The sequence below is a fragment of the Euprymna scolopes genome, chromosome 1, assembly GCF_053919585.1.
Source record: "Euprymna scolopes isolate OS-2025 chromosome 1, ASM5391958v1, whole genome shotgun sequence".
In the NCBI taxonomy this organism is placed as follows: domain Eukaryota; kingdom Metazoa; phylum Mollusca; class Cephalopoda; order Sepiida; family Sepiolidae; genus Euprymna; species Euprymna scolopes.
Window position 1 is genome coordinate 98646198 of NC_136482.1, and position 19277 is coordinate 98665474.

Below are 19277 nucleotides of genomic sequence, written 5' to 3' on the forward strand. Positions count from 1 at the left end.
TGTATAAATCGTAAACTTTTTCAGCCATTTCCGGGACCGACTTCTGATCTCCCATCCTACTGTTAAAAATATACATTAAATAAAGTAATGTCCAAGACGTAAATGGTTGCAGCCATTTCCGGAACCGACTTCATATTTCCCACCCCAATGTTAAAAATATACATTAAATAAAGCAATGTGTAATGCGTAAACTGTTTCACCCATTTTTGGGACTGATTTAATATCCCCCCACCCTCTGTTAAAAATATACATGAAATAAAGTAATGTTTAAATCGTAAACGGTTTGAGTAATTTCAGGGACTGACTTCATATCCCGTAACCCACTGCTTAAAATATACTTGAAATAAAGTAATGTTTAAATCATAAACTGTTTCAGCAGCTTTTCAAAAGTAATACATAAAAACATTAACACGGTTAGGGGTTAGGTAACCATTGCTTCAACATGAATGTCTGAGTGTACAATCAGTTTCAGCATTCCAGTGACTTAAATCCCCCCATTTTTTGGTCTTTGTTAATGGAGGAGAAATCCTTCGTTACTGATACAATTTTTATTTTTGTTATTGACCAGAGAGCCCCTTTTGTGGAGCTGGTTTCCCCCTAAATTTTTAACCAACCTCATGTTCAATTCCGCCCTTGTGGGGAGGCAAGTAAAAAAAAAAAAATCAGAACGGACATTTTCCAGGGCATTTTATAATTAATCAGGAGTAACACTTCCAGGGCATTTTGTAATTAAATCAGAAATAACTTTTTCCAGTTACTTTTTTAATATTAAAGTTACATTAAACATAGTACCTATTCACAATGCCTGCCCACGGGACAGATTTAGACACCAGGGTCATTTTTTTAACGTGGAGAAAAAATTGTCTTAATCGTAAAGGATTTCTCCTCCACTGAGAGAGGAGAAATTGAAATGTAGCACCTGAAGAACAGATACTACACTTTGATCTTAGCCAAAAGGCCAAGAAAGACAAATCATTTTTATTAGCTTTGCCTCAACAGCGACACCAATTTTTTTTTTATATTTTCTTTTCAAGGGTGACAAGATTTATTTGGAAATATTCCACTTTCCCTTTTTAGGGATGCACAGCATGATAACGGACGGAGCGATAAACGTATTTTTTTTTTTTAATATTTCAATTTCCTTTTCAAGGGTGACAAGGTTTATTTGGAATATTCCACTTTCCTTTTTTAGGGATGCACAGCATGATGACGGACGGAGCGATATAATGATATTGAAACGTGATACAAGTTGAAACTTGATACAAGTTACAGAACCATGTATTTTAATTTTTTATAAGAGGCAATAATATAAACTTATAATAGAACTAAATTGTTCTGTATACTTTCCTTTTGAGGAAAATGAAGGTTTAATTTGCTCGCACGATGACTTTGTAATAATGTGTCTATGTCTTGCTTCCTGCCCATATACAACTTTTTGAGAAAATCAATCAAATTTGACCAGCGTGTGGCTGCAAAATTGATAGCAGTAATATTTTGCATTTTTTTTTTTCTTGGAGTTGTTCACTATTTCTGGAAAAAACAACACAAAAGAAAACAAGACAATTATTTGAAGACACTTATTTGTTTTATATTTTTGTGATGAAATATGAATAAAACTGACTATTTTATGGGTAAATTGAGAAAACTAATAAAATTTAAGGGATAAATATTTATTTACCTAATAGACAAAATCGTTTGAATTCCCTCTTCTCTCACATCCAATTCATCTGAGTTTATCATCGATATTATGATATTTTCCGGATGTAGTGCAAAAGCACTATATTTTGAACTGTTTAAAACAGTAATTTGGATTTCAGTTAACTGTTTTGTTCTCTTAATCATATTAAAATATACTGTTGTTGGTTAAAAAAAAAATATTGTCACTTTTGATCTCAAACCAACTAACTGCATACACTTGGATGATAAATTTGACCAAAATGTTTAATTTATCATAGTGTTTGAGGATAGACAACTCATAAACACATTAATCTTGTGGCTTATATTAGCCATCTTCCTTGATTCAAGGGCCTAATTTTTTAAGTTAACTTCTCCACAAGAAATGCCAACAGCATACTCAAAAAGTAACTTCTGGTCTTCACACTTAAATTATTTGTTTCTTCTGCTATCAGATAATGATGATTGGGAGGGACACCAATTGTTTAGAATTCTACTTGAGGCAAATCTTGATAATTATTGATACAGAGTTTCCCCAAAGGACCAGTAAATGTTGTTAGGCTTTTTGTTGTTCCATCAATTAATTTAAAAATTGCTGTAAATGGCAGTTCTAGTGGAACCTGAAAATGGGAAAATTTGCATGTTTAATAATAGAGCCGGATTACATAATAAATACCAATATATTTTATTTTCCACAAAGACAAGGAACATAATTGCAGATGAATCTATAAAATTAATTTTACCTTCTTGTTAGGAGGACAAGTGCAGATTATGTGCCTGGTTTGACGATTTTTTTGTCTTGCACTTTACTGCAAAGTCATCACATCTCAAGACAGAAAGTTTACAGCTACAAGAAGATATATCAAATAGTCTGTCTAGCTGTTCCTTCATTCTTTTCACTTTGATTGCTGCAAGAGATTTCCTGTCAATCTGTTCGGCCCTCTTATAGCAAAATATATTGACCTTCTGTCCTATATAATGTTACCTTAACAAGGGCAATTATGGATTGACTGCTTGCCAAATACTAATTAATTCCTTGGCCATTAACTTAGAAATCTCACTATTTTTTAAGTGGGATAACTGTTTTCGAGGAAATAACTAAACTGGATGACTCATTGTGAAGTTGGGGGTGCTGTTTCATCCAAATGACAAGGTGGACCAGCAAATTTTGTGAACCACAGGTTAAAACTGAATGTTGTGCTTTTACTGACATTCTGATCTGAAAAGTAAAATAAATAAATGAAGGAAACTGTATTAGGCTATCTTCCAGTTTCATACGTAAAAAATAAGTGCTAGTTATGATAAGTAATGAAAAACTTTGTAGAGTTGAATTAGATGTATTGAGGAGAAGACAAAACCAAATCAGAGGTATAGTAGTGTTTAGTTTAGACATTTTTAGCAGATTTTAGCTCCTCCTTCGATAACATGAATTTATCCATAAAGAGATTCATTCTTACTGTGGCTGTGTCATTTTAAATGAGTGTTTATTAAATTTTTAGGTAAAAGTACAGAATAGTTACAATAAAGCCTCCTTCCCATATTAAGAATGGCTTTCTAAATAAAATTATTTTAGCACAATAACATAGATGCATAAATAACAAAAAAATCTTTAAAGGAGTTTCCTTATTTACTCGTATTAATCTTTATGGGTTATCTGATTTTAAAACTATAATTTTAGAAGAAAAACACCGCTTGAAAACAATTACTCCCTAAAAATAAAAGAAATTAAAATTTGACACAAATTTTCTGCAAATTATTTTTTATTAAGTAGAAAAACTTGAAAATTTATGTGGTTAAAATTTACGTTGTAAAGAATGTGTAAAATTTATGTGGTTAAAATTTACGTTGTAAAGAATGTGTAGAATAAAATTGTACAAACTTTTTTTTTTTAATATAAAACTGGAGTATTATCATATTTTAATAAAAATTTCAAATAGAATTTGATGTGAAATATTAGGTTGGTGCAAAAATAATGTTTTTGACGTTCATTTGAACATCAAAAAATGCCATTATTTTTGCACTAAACTAATAGAAAAACACATTAAAAAAGATAAAACAAATATGTTTAAATTCACTGCAGACACTTGAAATATAATAATATATTTTTTAAACAAGTCTTTTTCGTTTTTCCTTTCGAAATAATTAAGCCTAAATCGTAATGTTTTCAAATTAAATAATAAACAAACATTAATTTTCAATATCAATAACGAGCGTGTTTTGTGACGGTGAAATCTAAAATATTTCCACCCAAAAAAAGTTCCTGAAATGAAAAAGCAAATTTTGGTCGCTATTATTTAAAAAAACATAATTTTGCCTTTACAGTAAATATTTATTTTATTAATTCATTATTCTCACTCATTTTATTTAAAAATGTACTTTAAAACATATTTTAAATAATGATTCCATTTTCTTAACAGTACGGACTGTTTTGATGATGGGGCGTTCTTGACAATTCACTGAAAAACTTTTAATCGCTTCAATTTTTCAACTTTTAAAGTCATTTCCTCAAGCAAAGATAACGATTTTGAGGAAAATATTTTGTGTAGGTCTTTTCTATGTCAAACCCCAACTATCATCACCATTGCCTTACCGGGGTTCCAAAATCGACCTGCCCTAATGTGACAACTGCCACCAGAAAGGGCATAAAGCATCGCATTGTAGAAAAAAATCTGGTAGAAAGACATCCATTAAATAATAATTATTATTATTATATATTATAATTATTTAATTTCTGCCGTGTGTTTGCATGATGTGTTATAAGGGAGGTAACTCATGAGTGAGTTATTCCCCTTGGGCAGTAAAAACAGAAAAAGAAACATTTACACACTCATTGTGTTTAATAATTTAATGAACATTCAAAAAAATAAATAAATAAACAACACAATAAAATGTAAAAACAAGTTTTATTTGTTGTATTTGCCCAGAAAATCTCAAAAGACACTGGGTACAGTTCCAAGTATTTACATGTAAAACAGTGTAAAAAATTATATCATTTTCTAACAATAACGTTGTAGACATCAACCAAACCCTTCATCACTGTCGTTTGGAGAATCCTGAAAGAAAGGCAAAAGAGAAAATGTTTAGTTTTACAAAGACAAAAACAAAGCACAAACAAATTATAGTGTTTTATTTGTTTTACAAAATATAAACCCTTTTTAATAGCACAATAATTATTCTTAACAAATCATTGTATACAATTGTGACAGCGTTGTCAGATCGAGTTACAGCCAGGTTTGGGTGAAGGAGAACTTTTTTTTCAAATTAATCACCAATCATCATGTATCATTGAGAAATAGGAATCACCAATGTTATGATAAAAGCACAATAGCATTTATCAAGACATGTTGTATCAACAGTTTCCACAATGTCTGGTCATAAGTGATTGGGCCAGCTGCCTTGCCTAGGCCACAAAACAAATTTCAACTATTGTGATGATAATTGAATGAAAGAAAAAGAATTTCAGCAAAAATATTGATAACGTGATGCTTACTCTGGGTTCTTTTGGTTCAAGGTCCTCTCCATATTGAATAGCCATATCTACTTGTAGTAGGATATCATTTAGGCTATCATTATCTTCTTCACTGATGTCTAAAGGCATAAACGTAACCAGACCATAATCATCAACCTGTAAATCCAAATAAATATTTCATTATCTGTTTTAAACTCATCAAATTTAGGTTGAAATAAAAAAATAAATTATATAACTGACAGAATACTAGCATGATTGCTTAGCAATGTTGCAAATATTTTGGCGATGATCATTACATATTTGTTTTGCTAAGATATTTTTCTAATATACGTTAATAACATAAAAAATACATTGAATTGAGGATCATAAATCCTATGTGAGGTCTTTTGTTTTACTCCAAGAGGAAAATGATTCACCCTCTCATTCACTCCTAACTGACTATTCATCTTATTGCTTTTGTGTAGCTTGATGAATCATTGCTAACCATTTTCCTAGGTCATTTACTTCCAACAAAATTTCCTCTTTTCTTTTTTAGGAATCGTCCATAGTATCACGTTATTTTGTTATAAAAACATTGCTCATAATGCAAAATTTTATATATTATTAGTGCTAAGTATTGTAAGAAATTATTACAACCATTTTTCATTAATAATTAATGTTGTATGTTTTGCTTATAAATTGTTACTTAATATCTGCCATGTGTCTGCATGGTGTTTTATAAGGGAGGCAATTCATGAGTGACTTATTTCCCTTGGGTAGAAAAGAAACATACACATACATTGTGTTTAATAATTTAATGAACATTCATTTATATTATTTTTAATATTATTATATTATTTATATCATAAATTTATATCATTTGCTTAATATTATCAATCATTTATTGCTATTTAAAAAGTTAGGCTTAAAATTGATTATAATAAGTAACTTATATTTTTATCTCGCTTTTTACAGATCAAAATACATGTTTATTTAAAAATAAATAATTTATTTCTAACAAAAAAAATCAGAAAAAAAGTTTTAATAAATTTTAATGGACAAGACCATTAAAATATCTATAATTTTTTTTTCTACTTACCATTTGTGCCATTAAAACATTCAACTTATGGAATTTAGATCCATGTTTCAAATCAATGAATTCTTCAGCAAGTAATGTCGACATATTTGGTTCTAAATATCTAAAGAGGGAGAGAAAGTAAGCGATTTTAAAAGGAAGTCAAAATTCTTATTAAAAGAAATTAGTCAAAAAGAGAAAGTTCTTAGTTTAGCTTCCGCAGAGGGATGTTCAGGTTTTATTTAAACTTCATATACATTTTTTTTTTGTAATTTACTAATGAGTCACCACTTATTAAAGCCACTCAAGGATAAGGACTAATGAGATGGAGATTGTCGGTTAGATAATGAAGAATATTATGACATCTCTACACTCAATGTTTAATGGCTGCCACCTATAGATCTTGGTCCGCATTAAAAGACAGAATTTTATAGACGAAAAAGTGGTGCAAATCCATAACCCTTTTTCCCATGAAAAAACAAAAAATATAAAGAAAAATTGTTATGCTGTATGAGGGGTGTGCAATAAGTAATACCCCTGACCCACTTCCCATAGCAATAGAGCAACGAAACTTGGCACAGTTATTAGTCTTTCTCTACATAGGAACCACCCACAGTTATGCATTTCTCCCATTGTTTGATGCAGCTCTGGAGACCGTTTTTGTAGAACACCCCAGGTTGGTCCTCCAACTATGACGTGACTTCAGAAATCAAGGCTGCATCATCTAGGAAACGCTTTCCTTTCAAAAACAACTGGGAAGAGGTGAAAGTCAGAGGGTGCAAAGTCAGGAGAGTAGGGAGGATGGGAAAGGATTTCATAACCACACGCCTGTGTTTCTGATCTGGCGACATGCGAGTTGTGGACCGGAGCGTTGTCCTGCAGGAGGAGGGTACCTTTGCTGATCTTGCCCCGCCTTTTGATTTTGATAGCTTTCCTTAATTTCCTCAAAAGTGAAGCATAATAGGCTCCTATAATTGTGGTACCCTTTGCCAGGAAATCTGTCATCACTACTCCATCCTGGTCCCAGAAGACTGTGAGCATGACCTTGGCAGTGGAGGGCTGCACCCTTGCCTTCTTTGGAGGTGGTGAGTCCAAGTGCTTCCACTGCATTGACTGGGCTTTGGTCTCTGGATCATAGTGATGGACCCAGGTTTCATCCTGTGTAATCAGTCTTTTGAAAGTCTTTGACTCATCTTCTTGGCATATCTTCAAATTCATCCTCGAGCACTCGACGCGTTCTCGCTTCTGGAATGGTGTGAGCAACCTGGGAATCCATCTGGCAGACACCTTATGCATATGCAAATGATCATTAATGATAGTTTCCACAGACCCTGTACTAATCTTAACATTTTGGGCTATTTGGCGAATAGTAATGTGCCGATCTTCCAAAATGGCAGCCTCAACTTGATGGACAGATGCCTCATCAATGGCAGAAGAGGGGGCGACCAGGTCTGGGAGCTCTTTCCACAGACTTTGGGCCATGTTTGAATTCACGATCCCAGCGTTTTACAAAGTCATATGATGGGGCATTATCATCATAAGTTTGTTTCATTTCATCAAAAGTCTCCTGTGGTGTGCGTCCTTTCAAATACAAAAACCGGATCACTGCTCGACATTCAACAGGCTCCATTTCACACCTGACTCAGTTCAAACACCTGTAAAACAGAAACCACAATTAGTTCAGAGCTGTAATTTGCCACATAACCCATAGAGATATAACTCATTGCACATGCAAAATTTCAGCTAGATCAGACAACTGGAAGTGGGTCAGGAGCATTGCTTATTGCACACCCCTCGTACATACATGTGACAGAAAGAAAATATTGTACACCAAAAATCACATAAATTGATCAAATAGTTTTACTTAAAAAAAAATTATGGCTAAATGATGATCCACAATATACAACACCATTTTTGCAGGACAAGGGAGATAGTTCAAAATAATTCAAACGTTTGCAAGATTTTAGAAAGCCATTCTTAACACGAGATTCAAATTCACTTAAAAAATAAAAATTAAAAACTATTTGATCTATTTACATGATTTTTCATGTACAATATTTTCTTTCCGCCATGTGTACATAACTCAAAGATTTGTCTTCATTTTTGTTTTGTTATATAGTGGAATATAAAGTGTCATAAATGTAAACACTTGACTAGTTGGATATAGAATGTAATTCTAATGCATTTGCTATAAATTATTTTTTTTATTTGTTGTTTACAAGTTCTCAACTATTAACTATTCTGGACTTTTACCATATGATTATTTTGTGTTGTAAATGAATGCTGCATACACCAATCAAGCATACATCCTCAGCAATCTGTCTGATAGCAACAGAGCTATGGTCTACTTCAGTCCTGACTTTACCTTCTTTCATTAAGGAATTAGTTTATTGTTAATCACTTGAGGCAGCTATACTAGGGAATGTTAATTAAATTGCTCAAGCATTTCTTGTATGCCAAAGTGCATTTCCTTCAGCACACTGATTTTTTTTTTCTTATGTTGTGTTTAACCTACTGATAAGGAGTGAAATAAATACAAAAACATGATACGAGTTTTATTCAAAAATACCCACACATTTCTATGCAGAAAGTTGAAAGAATTATTCAAACTCTGTATTATGAAAATAAAACTGATTTTTTTTCATTGCCTTCTTAAAGTCTATCTTAACTAGTATGTAATGGAGCTCTGCTAATCCATTGGAAAAAGGAAAACACAGGGAGTTGTCCATGAACTCAAAATCAAAAAGTGCTTTATGATTGGCCCATTAGATATCATCATAGACTTGATTGATCATTTCAAGTTTAAATCCTACAAAATCTGTGTTCAATTATATACTAACACCATTGATAAAGGTATTAATCCACAATTCCTTTTCATGTTGAACAAATCATATGGGATAGAGTGAAGTTATTTTTATTTTTTAATTTCTTTAAATATTTTTAAGCTTATACAGAAGAAGAAAAGAAAATTTAGTTATAAGGTAGACAATAACTATTATATTCTTCACTTTAAAATAAGAGTTATCCTCCTTGTCGATTTTTATTATTGGGTGATTATTTAAAAACATTTCATATTAGTAATCTGGGCCAGATTAAATGCTATATAGGCAGTTTTAGAAATAGAAAGTTATGTAAGCATATTTTGTTTCCCATCAGCGATTTAGCGGGGTCAGAAAAGGTTGGGTTTGACAGGCGTCAGACGAAGTCACCTTTGACGACCTAGATAGAATGCACCGGAAATTAGGGGTGACATGGGAATTGTGGGTAGGCTCTTCCAGTTGACGACCACATGGTTTTGGGCAGCAGAGAAAGCAGATCGGAGATTTTGGGTCTCCCGACAACCAGGGTCCGAGATATTAGGCTTGCCTTGAATAAAAGATTGGAGCTTCAAATCCCATTTTGTGTTCATTAATGAATCTGTCTGCAGTAGTACCACTCCCCACAAGATGGCATACTAGCAGCGACAAGAAAGCCTCATCCGCTGGCCACGGCAAGCAGGTATGTTTACATTATTGTTGCACATATACATCTCGGAGACTTTCAAGGCAAGTAACGGTGTAAGATAAGAACACACACCCATACACACATATAACAGTGAACTGCAGGTAACATACGTAAGAGCATACACACCCACACCCGTATATGTAAGAACATTGATAAACGTAAACGAAACGTAAAAGTACTCGTAACAAGAAAACGTAAAAGTAAACGATTAGTAATAAGCGATTAAGAACCAATAGAGAGTAATAAATAAGTAATAATAAATAAGGACGCAAAAACACTTTTACATAAGTAATTTTTAGAAATTAATTGTAGTGAAATATGTTATGTTGTCAATAATATGGTACAACAATAACAAATGAAAACTGGCTAGTCAGAAGCAAAGTTTGATTTGTCAGCTATTTGGGCCTGACTTTGAAAATCCACTAAGATAACTTTATATTTTGGATTATATATTAGATTATCTTTTCTTTTAGTTAATATATTTGGTATGAAAATAGAATATTTGACAAAAAGGTAAATAATGTTATTACACTGTGAAAATTTAGAGAAAATATTTTTGATTCTAAATTTTTTCTAAAGAAAAGTTGTTTGTTATTTTAGTAATAAAAAGTATAAATTATGATTTAATGTTTATTCATTATATAGCCTTGGAAAATTATTAATAGAAATTACTTTTAAACACAAGGCTAATAATAAAAAGTTTGCAACACATTTTAAAAATAAAATACAGCAAGTATTATCTTCTTTATTTCTCTCTCTCTTTTATATATATATATATATATATATATATATATATATATATACATATATATATATGTGGGGGGGATGTCTTAGTTATGTATAAATAGAACATTTCTAATAAAAATTATGCTGATGTGTTCAGGAAGTGACTTCACAGACAGGAAGTGGAAATCGAGGATGTCGTATATAACCTAGTCTAATCTACTTAGTTTTTGACAATGTTATTTTTTTTTATTTATTTTTTTTTTTTTACAAAGGCGTCACCACATTATCAAGGCCCAGAGGCCACTCAAGGATAAGGGTTAAAGAGTGTACAGTAGAAATTGGTCAATATAGTAATCATTAGTAATGAAAATTTGGTAAATTTAATAACTTATATGGAACGGCTCATCAAGAACTTATTTACTTTAGACTTGAACACAACCATATTGTAGTCAGCTGGAAAGCAGGAAAACGGAAGACAATTCCACAGGCGTGCAGTTCTAAGAAAGAAGCTTTGTTCATGGAATCTACGTTTAGGTTTAGGCACAGATAAAGAGTGGGGGAAATTATTGATAGTGTTTACAGCTAGACGAGTGTTTCTTGTGAAAGTTTGGCGAGGGGGGACCATAGATTGAAGCTCAGTTGAACACTTTCCATGAAAATAACGATACATCAGAGACAAACTCGCAACATCTCTTCTGTGAGATAGAGGTTGCAAGGAGGAGAAAAGGACATCTCCTACGAGGCTACAAAGTCTATTTTGAACTCTATCAAGGCAGGACAAGTCCTTTCTAGCAGCTCCTGCCCAGATGTGGCAACAGTATTCCATCCTTGGACGTACCTGGCTCTTATATAGGTAGAGAATAGCATCAGCAGTGAGATATCTACTGGATCGATAGAAAGATCCCACCATTTTTCCAGCGGCCTTGGCAACAGATTTGATATACGTGTTCCATTTAAGATCAGGAGTAATGGTCAAGCCCAGAAGCTTGTCAAAACTTGAGGCCTCCTGAAGACGAGAGCCATTCATTTCAATTGATGACAAATGTGAATTAGAATGTTGATGATGTAAAGAGAGAAGCTTGGTTTTAGATGCTTTAAAAGTAACCAGCCACTCCTTTCCCCATTGTACTACGTGCTCAAGATCAGAGGAGAGAGAATTGGAGAGAACTTGGTCGTTTACTGTCTTAGATGTGCTACCATAAATGGTAGTGTCGTCAGCATAAATGTCTACAAATGATGTAAGGATATGATTTGGAAGATCATTAATGTAGATCAGGAAAAGAGTTGGGCCCAGGATGGATCCCTGAGGGACACCGGCATTAATACTGTGAGCTTCTGATTTTTGCCCCTCAACTACTACTCTTATGAACCTATCAGAAAGAAATGATTTAATAATTGAGAAGACTTTTCCAGCTATACCATAGCTAGCGATCTTATGAAGTAAACCTTTATGCCATACCCTATCAAAGGCTTTAGATATGTCAAGAGCAATTGCCCTAGAAAGATTGCCACCGTCGAGAGATTTGCTAATCCTATGCGATATAACTGTAAGGACATCTGCTGTAGATCTAGCAGAACGGAAACCATATTGAGTGTCACTAAGAAGGTTATTTTTGTTGAGATGTTTGATTACTTCTGTATTTAACACAGATTCTAGCAACTTACTCATGACGCACAGGAGACTTATTGGCCTGTACTGAGAGGGGGATGAGCGATCACCTGAATTCTTAAATACAGGGCATACTGATGAGATTTTCCAGGGAGATGGGAAACTATTCTCCTTAAGACAACGTTTAAACAGTTTTGTAAGTATGGGCGCTAATTCAGGTTGAAGTTTTTTGAGTACTATAATTGGAATACCGTCAGGGCCAGTTGCTTTACTCGAATCAAGGTTTTTGATTAGCTTCGCAACATCACATACAGATATACGTATATCACATAGCGTGTTTTCTGATACAGGAGGAAATATTGGGGGTTGGCGGTCTTGGTCGCAAAGGGTAGAATTAGCTGCAAAGTTCTTGACAAAGAGTTTGGCTTTGTCTGATGCTGACGAGATTACCTCAGGTCCATTGATAATAGTTGGGATGGAGCACACGCTTCTGTTCAGGATTCTGTTTGCTATTTGCCAAAACTGGTGGGAACCAAGCCGCTGCTCAGCTACTTTGGACTTAACAGATTGAGCATACAACACTCTTGCGTTCCTTATTACTTTCTTACAATGGTTGCTGGCAGTCCTGAAAACGGCTTTAGTTTCCATACATCTATTACGTTTGAAGCAGTGGAAAAAGTGATTTCTGTGCGCAATGGCAGCAGCACATTCTGGAGAGAACCATGGCTGGCTGTTAGGTTTTTGCTGAAACTTTTTAGAGGGTATGAAATGGTCAATACCTACAATTAACCATTCAGTTAGGTCTAATACTATAGAGGACCCATCCTTTTTAAACATGGAATGCAGAGGTAGATCAGATATAAATGTACGGAAGCTATCCCAGTCAGCCTTAGTGTATCGATATACTGTACGATGAAGAGGTACGTCTGGGGACTTATTACATTTCATTTTTATCTTGATTGATACAACAGAGTGGTCGGAAGATCCAAGAGGCGACAGAACAGAAACTGAACATAGTTCAGGGCAAGTTGTGAGAAAAAGGTCTAGTAGGCTCGCATACTGGCCGTCATTATCGGGCACACGGGTAGGTTCCTGAACAATCTGAGTGAGGTCATAGGCAATGGAGAAATCATGACAGAACCTCCCCTCATCATCGGTCTTGTTTGAGTGGGTCAACCATTCGACGTTGTGAACATTGAAGTCTCCACATATGTGAATGTTAGCTGAAGGATAAGTAGAAAGGACTTGGTCAATTTTCTCAGATATGCTTTGAAAGATAGTAACTCCGCTGTTGTGGGGGCGATAGAGAGTAAATATAAATGCAGTAGTGTGAGCTAAAGCAACCCGGAAGCACATATAGGGTAAGTTAGGATCTTCCCTGGAGATGTCCCTCCCACATGGAAAGCTATCTTTAATATAGGCACATATTCCATGCCCATGGCGATCTTGGGGGTCAGTTTTAGAAGTTAAGTTAGAGTATCCTGAAATTGCAAACTCATCTAGGGAAATAGCCTGTCCAATGCCAGTTTCACTTAAAAATAAAAGGTCTGGTTTAGTCTCCTGTAATTGGGTTTCAACCTCTGGAAGGTTAGAACGAAGACCCCTGATGTTGGAGAAGGAGACATGGTAGTAGGGGTCTACGTTGGAAGTTGGAGAACCGGGTTTAATCGTGTATTTTTTCTTGAAACTTGTCATGATGAAATTTTGGAATTTGTGGACTAGGTCGACAGATTTACTTAGAGCAGGACAGAGAGGGGAAATTAAGAGAGAAAAAGAAACGAAGAATTTTTTTTTATTTGTAGCTAATGATAAGGTAAAGCCGTAACAATTACCCACTAGTATGGCATCGAGAGGCCCCACCAGAAGCTACTGCATGGTCCAGAATCCATTCACCAAATGGCAATACAGCAGCCCCAGTACTTTGCACCTGCTGATAGGACAGCCTCCTTAGTGGTTAATCCAAGGTTCGGGTCCCTGACTATCAGACGGATAACGTCAGCCCAGACAAAACGTTTACCTCCAGCACCCTTACTAGTGACATGGCTACAAGGATAGACATAGAAACAGAAAATTTCCGCCATCTCAGCAAACTGTTCGCAAAAATACTGCCAACCTAGAAAACAGCTTTTTCTTCTCCCTTTGTCCGAAAAATCACTCATTTAAAAAATGAAGACTGAGGGACAAATAAGAAGAAGCGAGAGTAACAGGAGCTGCCGATAACGCATCCACAATGCGTTTTCTACTCTCCATTAAAAAAAAAAAAAAAAAAAAAACTATTAAGTATTGTACTTATAAAAGTCCAACAGACGTGTTTAAGGGAAAGTATGGTGATAGATTCCCCTCACACGAACTAAAAATGAGTATAATTCGTAATTTTTGCTATCAACTCGGTAGATAAATAAACATATGTACGAGGAAAAAAAAAAAAAAAAAAAAGCTAGCATTTAATAAAACAGAAATACACAAATTAAATACTGAAATAAAATGGAGTTGTTATTGAACAGACATTTTAGAATGTCTTCCATTCTTTTCCATTGCAGATGGGCAGTAGAAAGATGGTGATTATGATGCTAAAAGCAATACACGTATACTATAAAAAATAATGCATACTGTACAGAAACATAAAACCCTAAAAAAAAATATTACGCCAAAATGAATGTGTGCTGTTGACATTAACAACTTTTATCTCTGTTGTTAAGAAGAAAAAAAACTTTAAAGAAAAGAGAAGAGAAAGAATGATTCTTGCTGCAATCAACACAAATCATAACTATTGCTGCAACAACAACAACAACAAGACTATTGTTATGAGATACTGCTGGATATTTATTGGGGAAGAAATCATGAAACTATGTAAAATATGAAGAAAAGTATCAATTGCGTTTATGTATATATTTGAAGTGAATTTCAATGCCATTACATTAATTCTTCTGAAATTTGAAAAGAGAATATACAGATAAAAGTGACTAATGGTGCTTCTATGAAAAGATGTCTTGATTTTTTAACAGTCCAATTTTTCACAGTGAACGTTATAATAGCTATAAGCATTTAGAATTTGGGTGGTATATTTCCTCAAACACACCAATAACACTATGGTATGTTTTCTATTGATGGATTTTCTTTTCTAAGAGCAATCATGCATTTCAAAATCCAGATGATAAAATCTTGCCTGCTAATGTTTGCATCTTTGATTCCTTTGGAGAGCTTTCATCAGCTGACTGCCGATTTGACTCTAATGTGAAATTGTGGATCAATGTTTCATCCTATGTAACAGATTGATAACAAAACAAACCAAAAAGTAAACAATTCTTTGAATCATCAACATGTTGTTGTTTTTAATTGACTGTGAGCAAATACGGCACCCACTTTAAATACAGTTTTCTCATTGAAAAATGTTCATTCAAAATAATGAATACACTGCCTTCTAATATCTTCAAATTCTCTGCTATCTCACACAATTTAAATATTTGATGAGTCAAAATGAGTGTAAAATTTTTTAGTATTTTTCAAGACAATTTGGATGACCTGAACATTCAGTATCGTTTGTGTTTGTACGACCGCATTTAAAGTCAGCAGACCACGTCTTAGCTGTTGTTTTCGAAGGATCAAAGTTTGACAGCAACACTTCCTTGTAAAGATTAAGGTTGTCAAAATCATCTCCCCCTGACCAGGATATATATACGATAGGTGGTCACTTGTGAATTTCATATTACCTAGAAACTTTCTCCTTTAAGGAGAAAATTAGCTCAACCAGCCTTGAGTGAATTGCCGAACCAGAACAGGAGGAAATATGTATATGCATAGATGTAAACATTTAAGTGCAAATACAGAAGATTTGTATATATTATACAAGTTTACAATAGAAGTTATACAAGTTCACAATAGAAATAAAGTGTCCATGTTACCTGTCTAAATCTCTTTTGGCTTTCTTACTAAGAAGATCAACCTTTGTCATGACGTTGACATGTGCTATCTCAAGAGTGATCATTGTAGACAGGGCCGACAAAACTCCACTCACAAACTTAGAAGCCTCGATCATGAATTGTGAGTCAATTGTAAATATAGCACACAGGTTGAAGTTCCAACTACGGAGTGTATCAACAATCTGACGCATCACAGGAATATGAGTGTAAAGTTCAATTTGTCCTAAAAGTAAATAGAAAAAAGAAGTTTTTTTTTTAATGGGCATGATTGTCAACTAATCTATTACATTTCTCTAAATTTGTCTGTCCATTCTACTTTTTCTCAGAAACTACTGAGCCAATCTGGCTGAAATTTTTTATGGACATTTGTTATGATTAGGTGCAACAAACTAAGTATTATTGTACCTGTTTGATGCACAGTTAGGGATCAATAGGATTACAAATTTAACAATATTACACCATCAATTTGACATAAAGTATTCATTCTAAATCAACACTAGTTTATAATGGGCTAAAAAGTCTTCTATATTATATCTGTCTGCCTTTCTCTGTCTGTCCCACTTTTTAACCTATTTAAAACAGGCTAAAATGTGTAGTATATATATATATATATATATATATATATATATATATATATATATACACACACACACCAAATTTCATAATGTTAACCATCTTATAATTTATTCCTTATATTAAATACATTGACATTCACAATTCTTGACAGTACCTGTTTAGTAGCACAAAATCATTCATTTAATTATTATATCAATCAATGAATCTATTCTGTAATAACTCTTCAGAACAAATAGCAACTATCGATTCATTAAAAGAAAATAAAATGTATTTGAGCATGATTACAAAATCCAAAAATTGGAAGAGAATTTGCAATTACCTTTTATTTTATCTTTTATTATGCCAAAAAAAATGATAGCAACTGATTTAACATGTCAGACCTATGGGCTTCTCATACACCAAAAGGATTTTACAAAAAAACTTTCTTAAAAAAAAACAGTTTTTTTCTTAAACATTTTGAAAAAAAAAAAGGTTTTTTTAATAAACAAAAAAATGTTTTCCTACCAATTTCTGTTAAAAAAAAAAAGACGTTTAAAAAAATGTTTTTTTACTTACAAATTTTCTGGAAAAAAAAAATTGTAAAACTTAGTTTTTAATTTATTTACAAGAAAAAAATAAATATTTCTACATTAAACTTAAATGTTTTATTTGTATTTATTGTACTTCCAACTTTTTTTTTTTTTACCATTGTAATTCATATTCGATAAATGTTTGTTATCTTTTTTCATAGCATTTTAAAAATTGAGGAAGAATGCTTGGACTTTTCTGGTTATTTCTATCAGCTGCTAAGTAAGCCCGAGCCAACTTTGTGCAAATCATGGGTCATACAATGCATAAGTACCATAAAAATACAACACTTCAAATACTTCAATGAAATATTTATTTATTTATTTATATTTTTTTTAGAAAAATAAAATAAATTTTAATCTACCACTGTTTACTGCAGACTTCAAGTCGTCTATTCTTCTGCCCCCCCCCCAAATAAATACATAAATAATAGATTTTGTTAAGAGAGACTCTCACCAGGGCAATCAAACAATATATAATCATCTTCAATGTCATCCAATTGTTCATGAAGCCAGTCCATGTTTTGTGCCAAGTACCTAGTTAATAATAAAAAATAAAATCATTTACAACTTAATATTTACTAGCAAGACTAATCCTAATGCCAATAATAAAATTGATATGATTAGTAAAAGATTTAGTTAATCTCTTTACACAAAACCAACCTTATGTTTATTTAAATCAAATATGATAATCTCTTTGGAGGCTGGTTTCAATAGGACAATCAAAAAAATAAAATGTGAATTTTAGGCGCTTCTACAGAATTGGGACGGGATTAATTATGTTAAGTATTCTACCAGTGATACCGTATGATCTAATCTTCCTGAGGAGACCCTCATGCCATACTCTGTCAAAAGCCTTGGATATATCTAGAGCTACCGCTCTGCCCTCTCCCGCTTTGTCGAGTGAATGACAAAGTGTAGTTGATGAATGGAGTTTTTTGATGAAAAACAATGGTTTTAACTGATTTTTTTGTCAAATCTAGTAAGTTACAATGGTAGCTTCCAAATTATGCAGTCGAAATTACCTGAATATTACTGAATTATTAAACAAGACTTTAATCATGTTAGCAGGTGAAAAATTACTGCCATCTTGTTTAAATCAAAACGGAAAATTACCTCCCTTTTGAACTCTCCTGTGTTTTACGATCATTTTCATCAAACTCTATTTTGTATTTTCTTTAATAAATAATGTTCTACCTTATCGATTTTCGTAATTTTTGGATATAATCATCTTAAAAACATGATAAATATGTAGATATCATTATTGTATCAAATGTCTGTTTATATGTTCAGCTAATACATGAAAAATACACAAAAACATCCACAAAGTTGGTATTTTTTTGTAATTGCTACAATGCAAGACGTATAATAATAATAAAAAAAAGATTCATTAAAGGTCAAATGGTTATTTATATAATTTAATGTTATCAAGATCATGCACACATCTTTTAATGTTATCATATAAAAGGAATTAACTTTGATTTGTTTCCCTTATACCGGTTCAAGTTATATGTGTGTTCAGAGAAAGGAATGTGCTAGGTGAAGAAGAAAGAAAGGAGTGGGGAGGAATAGAGGGAAAATGGGGGGAGGGGAAAAGAGAGAAGGATAGAAGTTGTTATAGATTTGTTCTGCAATGCTGAGTAACCCTTCTAGACTGTTATATCAAGGAAAATAGTGTTTGTAATGTAATTATCTTTGTATGTCTAACTAAAAAATCAGAAACTACACAAGATACATTTGCAAACTTCAGATATTCTTATTCAGTAAAAATTATGACTATGGTAAAAAATAAAAATACTGTAACATTAATCCTGTTGGGTTCACCAAGAAGTAAATTACTGCGGATGGAGGGGGTGGGGCTTAATTGGTACTTGTTTAAAAAACAACACAAAGTCAATTAGTCAGTTTTATTTCGATTTTTCTTTCTATTATATTAAACTAGTTACCAGAGAGAGAGAGGGGGGGGATATAAATAGTAAAAGAAGAGCAGTCAGAGAAAGAGGTAAAGAAAAAGAAAGAAGTTAGAAAAAGTAGAAAGAGAGGAAGAGGTAAAAAGAGACAGGGGTGGCAATTAGAGGAAGAGTTAAAGAGAAGTTTTAAAAGAAAAATATTACACCTTTTTTGAAAGCCTTCTATTATTAATGCCCCTAGACAATGCCAGGTAGCTATGTTATTATCT

General features: G+C 33.0%; 1 protein-coding gene and 1 pseudogene across 1 annotated transcript in view; both read right to left on the minus strand.

Annotated features, from left to right (window-relative positions):
• Positions 1 to 798: 798 nt before the first annotated feature.
• LOC145284074 (U2 spliceosomal RNA) lies at positions 799 to 971 on the minus strand (annotated as a pseudogene).
• A 3587-nt stretch (positions 972 to 4558) lies between these two features.
• The window catches only part of LOC145256524 (GPN-loop GTPase 3-like), a 28686-nt gene continuing 13967 nt past the window's right edge, over positions 4559 to 19277 (minus strand). Inside the window, exons 4-8 of the mRNA XM_080115581.1 lie at positions 17556 to 17635; positions 15939 to 16179; positions 6222 to 6321; positions 5165 to 5299; positions 4559 to 4727 (exon numbers count right to left, since the gene is read on the minus strand). Coding sequence (XP_079971707.1) covers positions 4692 to 4727; positions 5165 to 5299; positions 6222 to 6321; positions 15939 to 16179; positions 17556 to 17635 — 592 coding nt within the window. The 3' untranslated portion in view covers positions 4559 to 4691. The remainder of the gene's footprint in view (positions 4728 to 5164; positions 5300 to 6221; positions 6322 to 15938; positions 16180 to 17555; positions 17636 to 19277) is intronic.